General features: G+C 42.8%; 2 protein-coding genes and 1 pseudogene across 2 annotated transcripts; 1 reads left to right on the top strand and 2 right to left on the bottom strand.

The window, feature by feature from the left end:
- Positions 1–3073: 3073 nt before the first annotated feature.
- On the bottom strand, positions 3074–5700 carry LOC105540311 (protocadherin gamma-A5). The gene has a single exon (XM_011980855.1). It carries the CDS (start codon positions 5535–5537, stop codon positions 3096–3098), a length of 2442 nt encoding a protein of 813 aa, XP_011836245.1. The 5' UTR covers positions 5538–5700; the 3' UTR covers positions 3074–3095.
- Positions 5701–7237: 1537 nt separating this feature from the next.
- Positions 7238–9956, bottom strand: PCDHGB2 (protocadherin gamma subfamily B, 2). Its single transcript, XM_011980854.1, has one exon. The coding sequence runs from the start codon at positions 9761–9763 to the stop codon at positions 7289–7291; it is 2475 nt and encodes an 824-aa protein (XP_011836244.1). The 5' UTR covers positions 9764–9956; the 3' UTR covers positions 7238–7288.
- Positions 9957–11175: 1219 nt separating this feature from the next.
- On the top strand, positions 11176–11664 carry LOC105540309 (annotated as a pseudogene).
- Positions 11665–11670: the final 6 nt, after the last annotated feature.

The raw sequence follows: 11670 nt of genomic DNA, 5'->3' as shown, positions 1-11670 counted from the left end.
GAGAGTACACTTTTCTTCCAAGTTGGCTACGGCGGGAGGAGCCAATACTTTGCACAGCACTAGCCAAGACCGGCACCCGGCGCCTCCGCTGCAGAACCGCAGCAGTGGTGACTAAATCCTCTCCAAATAAGGAGCCAGTTAGGAGAAAAATCGGCAGTGTACTGATAGTGATACTTTCTTCCCATTTTAAAAGAACTTTTAAAAAACATTAAATATATTTACTATATCTTTAGTCTGTTATTTCTTTTAATTTGAGCTTTATCCATCCAAATCAAGTACCTTTTACTTGTCAAAGGGCAGAGATAACCTTGCTCAATCCCGTCATGTTTTTTAATTTCTATTTTCATAAAATGGTCATAATGACATCTTCTCTGCTTACTTTAGTAGAAATGAGGACCAAATAAAATGATACATAGAAAAATCATACGAATGAAAGCTATTTCTGGTGATGGCAGAAGACGCAGTATAAAGATGCTTGAAATATCAGCTTCACGTGTATTGTTATTGCATTCTATTTCCTTTTCTTCTAACTTCTAAAAGTTATAATCTCATAGCTTTTAGTTCCATCCTATGTTTCACTTTCTTCTCTTTTATCTTTATTATTTCCCCCCAAAAGAAGTTACAGGTAATGAGGAAATGATTGACCTTATAAAATAGAAGCATAGCAAGAAGCAAGAGGGTCTCTTTTCCTTTGTTTCCAAGTGTCTACTTTTAATTAAATAAGTATGATTGAAATTTTTTCTTTTTTCTGTAGAGGTGGGGTCTCACTATGTTGCCCAGGCTGGGCGTCAACACCTGGCTTTAAGCAATCCTCCCACCTCAGCCTCCCCAAGTGCTGGGATTATAAGGCATGAACCACCCTGGACCAGATGAAAAACTTTCACAGAAGACGTTTTTTCATACTACATCACAATTGTTCTGAATTGTACTGCTTCTTCTCAAGTAGCCTGACAATGATGTGTTTATTAGGATTGGGGAGTGAATTGTGAGTCCTTATAATTATATTATTTAATTATGTAAGTAATCTTCCTGTCCACTTTCCCTTGGTCCCCAGTTTACCATCTGATCATACCAACCTTTTGTTATTTACACTTTTCCCTGGTCAATAACATGCCATTTTCCATGTTTCTGACAGGTGTCTTATAGTTTTAATTACATTTCCAAACCAGAAAATCTTCTTAAAGAAATTATCTTTAGCCTACATAATGTATTGTTATTCTAAAACCAGGCAGGTGTGCAGCAATAAGCAATGAGTTCCACACTGAATTTACCTTATAGTGGAAAAGCATTATAGCATCTTAAACTAGTCATGATATCCAGAATTCTGGACAGCCACTCATTGTCACCTTTATACAAACATCAAAAACATAACTGACTCAAGACTTTGCTCCAAAACATTCCAAAGCAAGGGCCTTCCCACACAATGCCAAGTGTTCATTGTATGAACACTTCAATTAGTATGAAAAATTATTCTTCAGAACACATATAAAACTAAATACTCAGATATTTAAAAGTATATGGTATATATAGTACGTACATTCAGAATGTATGGATCAAGCATTTTATAAAGTCTGTTAGTAGTTTATAGAGGGTTTAAAGATATTTTTCCATTGCACAAAAAAGTTAACTCAGAGGAAGTGTACCCAAATCTATAACCTTTACTTTTTTTCCAAACACCCTACTCTGAGAAGCATATAACATTTTCTTTAAAAAAAAATGGAAAAGCAAGTTTTCACATAGGAGTGAATGATGTCACACCTATTCTATAGATTCTCTTGTTACTCTTTGAATGCATTCACTATTCAGTGAGTCTGTACATTTTACATTTTGGTCAGAATGTCCGTGTGTGTATGTGTGTGTGTGTGTGTGTGTGTGTGTATAATTGACTGCTCTTTAATAATGTTTAAAAAATAAAAATCAAGTGATCTTAGGTTCTTTAATGTGTCAATTAACCTTTCATGTGGTTGAGTAATGTAGCTTACTATCCCATTTGTAATATTTTATTACCTTTTCCCCTTATTTAGTCATTATTTGAAGCTGATGCTCAAGGTGTTAAAAGTACAAAATTTGAAGGATTAAGAATATTTTAATAAGAAGCATCTGAAAATCATCTTCAGCAAATCAGATGCAGAATGGAAATCTAGTAGTCCTTTCATTACATAACACATCCTCCTGGAATTTGAGGCACTTAGACCAGTATTTCATTAAGGCACATCTATTAATTTAAGATGAACACATCCCTTAGATACGAAATTTAAAATTTTGAACCATCCTTAAATTGAATTCTTTTTTCAAATACAACCTTAGACTCAAGTAATAAAGAAGAATTGCACCTACACTTAAAGAAAAGCTAACATTTCAGTAGGTGCTGATTTTAATAAGTAAAGGGTTTGCCTACAACAGAACATGCCAGGTGTGTGACATATTTACATCTATTGAATGCAGCAGTATGTAACTCTTTGGAGGCTTTACATCACAGAACAAAGCCCAACTTTAAGGTTCCTTTACACTGATTTCTTCTCTCAACAAGCCCACATATCCAATAATTACATGGCTTAACACAAATTTTCCAGACTTTAGAATGCTACATGTTATCATCACTATAAATTTAATCTACTTTTCTGATATTTATGATGCAGAAGTTCTCTGTACCTTTCCACTGATTTATGTAAATACTGTAAATTATTTCCTTAAACAAATTTCAGGTAGACTAAAATATCAATCCTACACATTATCCTTTCCAAAACACGTACACTAACGGTGTCTATGCAGACACTCAAAAGAGAACAATACATATAACAATTTGAATTAATAAAACATCTCTGCTATTAATAGAACTGCAGTTCCAATATAGCAAAATATTTGGGTAAAATGATTATATTTAACCACTTTCCTTTAAAGTATTTGTTTCACTTAAGTCTACAGATATCAGCTAGACTTCCCAAAACAGAATTTGAAAACAAATGGAGAAAGAATGAATTGAAAAAAATTAATCTCCAATAGAGCAAATAATATTCCACTATTTGCATAACTAGCTGATTTTGAATATGACAGATAAATGAAAAAAGAAACAAACAAAAATGTTCTGGTCATCCTTACCGAAAGAGAAAACTAACCTGAACTCGCCGTTCTTCTTTGTTTACATCTACCTTATCAGACATCAGAAGAGGCTCGCTTTTTTCACAGCTCTCTTCACTAAGGAGCGTGTCTGCATAGTTGGGCTGGGGAAAGATCAGGTGACTCTTCCTCGAGTCCGCGGTGAGGGAGACCTCGTGGGAATAGGTCTGCAGGAAAGCCCGAACCCCATCCATGCCCACAAAGTGCGAGGCGGGCACACTCGCCAACCTGCTGCCTTCAGCCTGAAGCAGGCGTGACTTGTGCCAGCGCCTCAGTCTGAGCGCCAGCAGCACAATGACAAAGGCCAAGAAGACGCAGGAGACTGCAGCCACTGCCACCACAAGATAGAATGTGAGATCCAAATCCTCAGGGTCAATGGGGGTCTTCATACTGCCAAGGTCAGCAAGGATGTCAGGGATCCTGTCTGCCACGGCCACTGTGACTGTGACGGTGGCTGACAGAGTGGGCTGGCCATGGTCTTCCACCGCCACTATGAGGCTCTGCTTGAGTGCATCTCTGTCCAGCAGGGTCCGCGCTGTCCGCACTTCGCCTGTGTGCAGCCCAACCGCAAAGAGTCCCGGCTCGCTGGCCTTAAGCAGGCGGTAGGATAGCCAGGCATTCTGGCCTGAATCTTTGTCCACCGCTACCACCTTGGTCACCAGGTAGCCAGGTTCTGCGGAGCGGGGCGCCAGCTCCACGCCCGTGGAACCGTCTGTGGGGAGGGTGGGGTACAGGATCTCGGGCGCATTGTCGTTCTGGTCCAGCACAAACAGGCTCAGTGACACGTTGCTGCTAAGTGGAGGGTTCCCATTGTCGCTGGCTGTCACCCACAACTGTAGGTCTCTCAACTGCTCATAATCGAAGGATCTCAGCGCATACAGGACACCGGTGTCAGAGTTAATGGAGACATAGGAGGACAAGGGCGCCCCCTGAAATGTGTCTTCAGCCAGGGAGTAGGTGACTCGAGCATTGTCGCCGCTGTCGGGGTCATGGGCTGTCACAGAGAAGATAGAGACACCTCTGGGGTTGTTTTCTGGGAGAGAGGTGGAATAGGAGGCTTGAGAGAAATTGGGTGGGTTGTCATTGACGTCTGCTACTTTCAAGGGGATGTGGTTTTCTGCAGAGAGGGTCGGGGTTCCATGGTCAATGACGGTTAAAGTGATATTATAATCTGAAGTCTCTTCTCTGTCCAGGTTTCTAGTTGTTAATAGGTGATAGTAATTATCAACTGACTTCTCCAGTTTAAAAGGCAAGTTCCTAGGAATAAAGCATGCAATCTCACCATTTTCTCCAGAATCACCATCATGTACACTAAACAGCGCGATTACAGTTCCTGGAAGACAGTCTTCAGAGAGGGAACTGGTCAGAGAGGTGAGGATCACTTCGGGGGCATTGTCATTCACGTCCTGTACTGTGACCACCACCTTAGCGCTGGCAAGAAGAGCGCCTCCATCCTGAGCTACCACTTCCATGAGGTAGAATCTGGATTCTTCATAGTCCAGCGGTTGTAGAGTTGAGATTTCCCCCAGGTTGGAATCAAGATGGAAAGTCTCCGAAATTTTGTCTTCCTCATTGCGAAAAGAGTAGGTCAATTTCCCGTTTATTCCCTCATCTGGATCCGTGGCGGTTAGCGTGAGCAGCCGAGTGCCCACAGGTATGTTCTCCGGAACACTCACGCTGTACTCGGATGGCGTGAACAGGGGTGCATTGTCGTTTGCGTCGAGTACTGTAACACGAATGTGCGTGGTGCCGGAGAGTACCGGGTCTCCGCCATCTAAAGCTGTGAGGAGGAGGTCGTGAACAGTCTCTTTCTCGCGGTCTAGGGGCTGTTCCAACACCAGCTCCGGATACTTTTGTCCATCAGTTCCGCTTACCACATCCAGAGAGAAGTGCAGATTGGAGCTGAGCTGGTAACTCCGGAGGGAGTTCACACCCACATCTGCATCCCGCGCGAAGGGAAGCACTAAACGTGTCCCTGCAGCCGCATTTTCATTAACTTTTACTTTTAACTCCTCATCCCGGAAACGCGGAAAGTTATCATTAATATCGATTATTTCTACTTCTACTACATAAATTTTCATTTTGTTCTCAACTAAGATGTTAAAGTTCACCACACACAGCGGGCTCTGAGCGCAGAGCTCCTCCCGGTCTATCCTGCCCGCGGTGACCAAGCTGCCGCTTCGCGGGTTCAGAGCGAAAAGCTGCGTCCTACCTCTGGAGACGATGCGGACTCCGTGCTCCGCCAGCTCCTGGGGCTCCAGCCCAAGGTCCTTGGCGATGTTGCCGACGAAGGAGCCTTTGTCCAGCTCCTCCGGCATCGAGTAGCTGATCTGCCCGGATCCCGGTTGGCACAGCGTCCCCAGGAGCATGAAGGGCAGCAGCAGCTCTCCGCAGGCCCAGCGCCTCGGTGGACTCGCCATTGCCTTCTCTCTGCCCAATTTTCTCTTAGTTCTGGTTCAGCCTGCTGTTTCCTTATTTATCTAAAGCCGATGGGTACATATTCCCCGACGAAAATGGGCGTGGAGTGTTGGCTTTTCGTAGGAACTTGTCTGGTTCGTGTGTTTAGTATGGAGGGAGCAGAGTCGGGTCGCCTCTGCTGCAGCTCCTTTCCCACTTTGGTCAACAGCGACGCTCAGAGTCCTAACCAGTGACTGCACCAAATTCCATTTTTATTTCTCCTAAGTTTAGTTGTAATTTTATTTCTAATAATGTTGCCATATCCTTAATGTTTAACTGTGTAACATTGTCTATGACTGTTAATTCAGCTTTAATTCTGAAATAGCAAGACTTCCACAATTACTGAGATCAATATTATTAGATTCCAATACCTTACAAAAATTTTATTTAATGTGTCACTGGGGGAGCCTATGTCCTTTATTTACCTCTTACCTATGTTTAGTCCTTTAAATTAGGACATTCAAATTCTTACCTTTGTAGAATTCAAGATTTCATCTCTTTATTAGGATGCATTTAGGAAAACGTGCTTATTTGCACATAAGAATGCCAAGGAAACAAACCCAGTTCTCAATGCACCTTTCCAAACAGGACTACTGATTTATGTAAGTTATATTAGCTGTCATATGCAGAAGAAATACAGATCTTTATTACTTGTGAGGACTTTGAGAAAGTTTCTCCACTATCTCAGACAGTGTTAGAGTAGGGTTAACTATGCATTTTTACGTTTTTCTATTATCATGTTCAAATATTTGTAGTTCCAATGACAATCAGTATAGCAACTGTGGAGGGTGGGGTTTTATTTCATCATCTATGCAGGAAAGCATGACCAGATACTTATTGAGCAGTACTGAGTGGCCTTTCTATGTTGAGACAGTTATTTAGTGCTATCATCTTTATATGACAACAGAAATAGAAAAACCTCTTGATTGAAAAAAATGAACATTTCAGAAAGTCATTTTGTTTAATGACACTTTCATAGAAAACTAAGAAAATAAAAATTCTATATAATTAGGAAATTCAAAAGCAAAGATTTGAGTAATATTTGGTAGAAAATGATGTGAACATAGGTTGTAAGATTTTTCGCAATGTGTAATTTTTCTCAAGAGCAATTTGTTAAAATGCATGTTAGAGAATGATTTCTCACATTTGTTAAATGCACTCTTTATAGCAGACACCTCAGACCTCAAACATTGCCTATCCTTTAGAAATATGCTTGTGATTCCAAGACACTTAGCTTACCCAGCGTGGGTCTTCAAGTCAATGGGACAATGTCCTACCCATGCCCTGCAATTAACAAGCCATGCCATTATGTAAAAGTCTTTCATCTTTGGTTCCCAATTTCCAAAAACTACTAAAATGAAGACTCTCTTTACTCTGAAGTACTATGATGCTAAGAGGAAGTAAAACAAAAATTTGAATAACAAAGAGCCTGAAGGTGAAAGTAATTGCCTAAAGTCCCAATCGTAACAAATCTTCAGAGAGAAGCAAAGACGAGGAAGAAAAAGAAATACAGTGCAGTATCTCATGTGATAAAGGTTTGCAATTATTGCTAAATAAATCTCACACTTCAGAGAGAAAACACTTAAAATTAAGTTAAATAAGATTAAGATAATTAAGGCACAACATTTACCAAATCTAACTCACAGACAAAGAAATTGCAATGGAACTTCCTACCCAAATTAGGTGAAACAATAAAACCAGAAGTGAAAATAAATTAATTAAAGCTCACCTTTAAAATAGTATCTGAGGCAAAAGGGACCCCAGCGTCTGCATGATTTGTATTTTGTTCCCAAGAGGCATTGTCACAGAGGAGATCTTGTGAGGGAACCAATTCCGGGGTTACGTTCAGAAAATTAAACTTTGTCTTGGCTGATTGTGAGGCAACACACAGGTTGTAGGAAAAGGGCAATGTTCCCTCACTGTAATTGGGGAGAACCTCAGGTCCAGGCTTGGAGCACTGACTAGACTGAAAGCAGCCCCAAGCGTCTGAACTGGAAGAGCGTCGCAGGCGCAGGGAGATTGCCAGAATTACCGCGAAGAGGAAGAGCACTGAGATCAAGGCCAAGGCCACCACCAGGTAAAACTGCAGTTCCGTCTGGGGGTCAGAGGGCTCAGGGCGGTCGCTAAGGTCTGGCAATACCTCTTGCAGGCTATCCGCGAAGATTAGGTGCAGCGTGGCGGTGGCGGAGAGTGGCGGCTGTCCTCCATCACGCACAGCGACCAGCAGGCGCTGGCGGGCCGCGTCCCTCTCGCCCAAGGCACGCGCTGTGCGCACCTCACCCGTGCGCAGCCCCAGGCTGAAGAGCCCGGGCTCGCTGGCCTGCAGCACGTGGTAGGACAGCCAAGCGTTGTGTCCCGAGTCTGCGTCCACCGCCACCACCTTGGTCACTAGGTAGCCGGGCTCTGCGGCGCGTGGCACCATATCGAAGAGGGCGGAGCCATCGGGCCCCAGCGCGGGGTACAACACCAGTGGCACATTGTCATTGAGGTCGCCCACTAACACGCGCAGGCTCACGTTGGCGCTGAGCGCAGGTGAGCCCTGGTCGGTGGCCTGCAGTGTGAGTTCGAAGGCGCGCAGCTGCTCATGATCGAAGGCGCGCTGCGCGAACACAACCCCGCTCTGCGCGCTCACGGACACGTAGGATAAAATCTTCCGCGGCTCCAGGTCGCTCGCTAGGATGGAGTAGGAAACTTGGCCATTGGGGCCCAAGTCAGGGTCAGAGGCACTGATTTGAGCGATAGAGGCGCCAGGAGGATTGTTCTCTGCCACGTGAACCATGTAGCAAGTCTGTTGGAAAAGTGGGGCATTATCGTTGACGTCGGAGATGTGCAAGGTGACAATTATGCTGGAGGAGAGAGGCGGCTTGCCCCCGTCGGTGGCTGTGATGGTGAGATTGTATTCTGGGATCTCCTCCCGGTCCAGGGCGCCGTCTGTCATTAGTTTGTAATAGTTCTTTGAGGAAGATTTCAAAATAAACTTGGCATTTCCCAACACTTGGCAGTAAACTTCTCCATTTTCTCCAGAGTCTCTGTCTCTCGTTTTTATCAAGGCGATGACTGTTCCTGGTGGCGAATCCTCTGGTAGGGGAGTAAATACTGAAGTCACAATAACTTCAGGTGCACAATCATTCTCATCAAGAATTTCAACTTGGATACTGCAGTGGGCTGCTAGATCTCCAGGATCTTTTGCTTCAATACTCAGAGTGTAACTACTTGCAATCTCAAAATCCAAATCATCCTTTGTCGTGATTTCTCCTGTTTTTTCATTTAAGTTGAAAAAGCGTTTGACTTGTTCGTCCACATTATGAAAGGAGTAGGTGATCTCCGCGTTTATGCCTTCATCCCGGTCAGTGGCCGTCACTTGAAGCACAAAGAAGCCCGGGGGCACGTCCTCCCTCAGGGTGACCCTGTACACATCCTGGCTGAACACCGGAGGGTTATCATTGGCATCCGTGACTTGGATTCGGATTTGGGTCGTGCCGCTTTGAGGTGGGTCTCCGCCATCCACAGCTGTGAGGACCAGTTGATGGAAACTATGCTCTTCTCTGTCCAGAGAATGTTTTAGAATCAGCTCAGGATATTTACGTCCATCTGGAGTCCGTTTCTCAGCGAGATCAAAGTACTCGTTGTCATTAAGGTGGTATCTTTGTAGTGAATTAGGACCAACATCTGAATCCAGAGCTGGGTCAAGTGGAAATGTTGTACCTGGCTTAGTGGATTCGCCAATTTTTAAATGAATCTTACTCTGTTTGAATAGTGGGGTATTATCATTTATATCCTGCACAATTACTGCTATGTGGAAAATATTTAGTGGGTTTTCAGCGACAGTATCGAAATCCAGAACACACAGAGGCTGCTTCCCGCATATCTGCTCTCGGTCTATTTTGTCACCCACAATTAAGTCCCCGCTTTCTGGGTTTACTGTGAAATATTCCTTCTCTGCGCTAACCCGCAGCTTCCGGGCAGGCAAGTCCCGGACGCTGAGCCCCAGATCCTTGGCGAGGTTTCCTACGACAGAGTTTTTGGCCAGCTCCTCTGGAATTGAATAGCGGATCTGGTCTGAGAGAGCCCCGGGGAACAAGGACAACAGGAAGGGCAACAGTACCTGCAGCCACCACACCAGCCCGTACCTCCCTGCGCTCGCCTTCATCTTCTGTCTCCCTCGGGCTCCCTGTGCTCCTTTGCCCATAGGAGGAATAAGCCTTCCGAGGATGGCAGAATCCGGGCTCAGGTCACTTTTCCTGCCTTTGTTTTCTGTTTCCGAATCTACACTGGCCTCCTCTGCGTGGTTGGTTTGTGCAGGAAGTTCCCTTCTAAGAGGCTCCCAAAAGCTTCTCTGGATCTTCTCTTCGTTCTTTTGACCGACAGCGACGCTCAGAGGTTTTCTCAGGAAACTGCACCAACGGCTTGTAAATGTTTGCTAAGAACATTTTTCTTTTCTTCTTCTTCCTTTTTTTTAATTTATAAAGTCTTCATTTGTTTTTAAATATGCGAAATATTCATATAGTTCCAAATTCAAAAGGTGCATTCATCCCTGCTTTAGATGAGGAGAATTGCTTTCACAGGGGAAATGAGTGTTAAGGTTTCTTGGGTATCCTTCTGGAGATATGTTTTACATAGTGCAACGGATTTTTATAAATATTCTGTCTCCTTCTTTACACAAATGTAAGCATACAACATACCATGTTCTTCACATTGCTTTTATATTTGTTATATCTTAAAGATCATATCAGTACACAGAGAGCTTTCCCATTTATTTTTATAGTTATCTAGTGGCCCATAATATAGTTATCTAGTAGTCCATAATATGAATATACAACAATTTGTTTAATCAACATTGTTATTTACTAAAAGAAACTCACTGCCCATTCTAACAAAAACACATTTTTAAAAAAATTTGATTTTAGGTTATAAATTATCTACTGCTTTCCTAGGCCTTTAAAACGTATGGCACTCTCATTCTGGATTATATTCCTAATGCCAACACCTGAATATGCTTGACACAGTTTCAGGCCAATTGAGCATTTCCAAATTATATTTTATGGTTTAATTACTTTAAACAATCTCTCCTCAGATGTGAGTTGTCTCTCAACATTCACTTGTTATTTCTGCTTTCTGCTTACCAACCCAGGTAACTGCATATCATATTCCAGCTTACTCTACATATTGCACCACAACTTTCTATGAATACAAAACCATGTAGAAACTAAAACTCTCCTTTGTAAATCAAATTGAGGCATATTCCACAGTCTATCACTACAACTTCCAGTTATCAAATTACACTAATTTGTGTAAGCATATGCATTCATGAATTTTGAATTAACTCACAGAACTAAATGAAAGCACAAAGAACAAAAGTGTTGTATATCTCCTACACACAAAATATTTTCCCACATATAAAATAATCCCAGAGCCACATGGTGACAGAAATATCTGATAGCAATTTGTAGCAATAGGGATGAGGCCAACTTACTAAGCAGCATAAATCATATCAGTCCAGAACCCAAGTAACTCAACCTTTGAAAGAGGCTTACATGATGAAAAGAGAAAAGACTCCAAAAACTTATATTTTTCCTTAGAAATCAAGAAAGTCTCGCCTTTTCACAAGATGGCACCAAAAGCAAAGAAGGAAGCTCCTGTCCCTCCTAAAGCCAAAGCCAAAGCGAAGGCTTTAAAGGCCAAGAAGGCAGTGTTGAAAGGTGTCCACAGCCACAAAAAAAAGAAGACCCGCACGTCACCCACCTTCCGGTGGCTCAAGACACTGCGACTCCAGAGACAGCCCAAATATCCTCCGAAGAGCGCCCCGAGGAGAAACAAGCTTGACCACTATGCTATCATCAAGTTTCCGCTGACCACTGAGTCTACTATAAAGAAGATAGAAGACAACAACACACTTGTGTTCACTGTGGATGTTAAAGCCAACAAGCAACCTTCTTCACAGGCTGTGAAGAAGCTCTATGACATTGATGTGGTCAAGGTCAACACCCTGATTCGGCCTGATGGAGAGAAAAAGGCATATATTTGACTGGCTCCTGATTATGATGCTTTGGATGTTGCCAACAAAATTGGGATCATCTAAACTGAGTCCAGCTGCCT

The sequence above is a fragment of the Mandrillus leucophaeus genome, unplaced genomic scaffold, assembly GCF_000951045.1.
Source record: "Mandrillus leucophaeus isolate KB7577 unplaced genomic scaffold, Mleu.le_1.0 Scaffold2190, whole genome shotgun sequence".
NCBI classification, from domain to species: domain Eukaryota; kingdom Metazoa; phylum Chordata; class Mammalia; order Primates; family Cercopithecidae; genus Mandrillus; species Mandrillus leucophaeus.
Note: the sequence above shows the minus strand (reverse complement) of the source record. Positions and strands in the feature narration are given on the sequence as shown.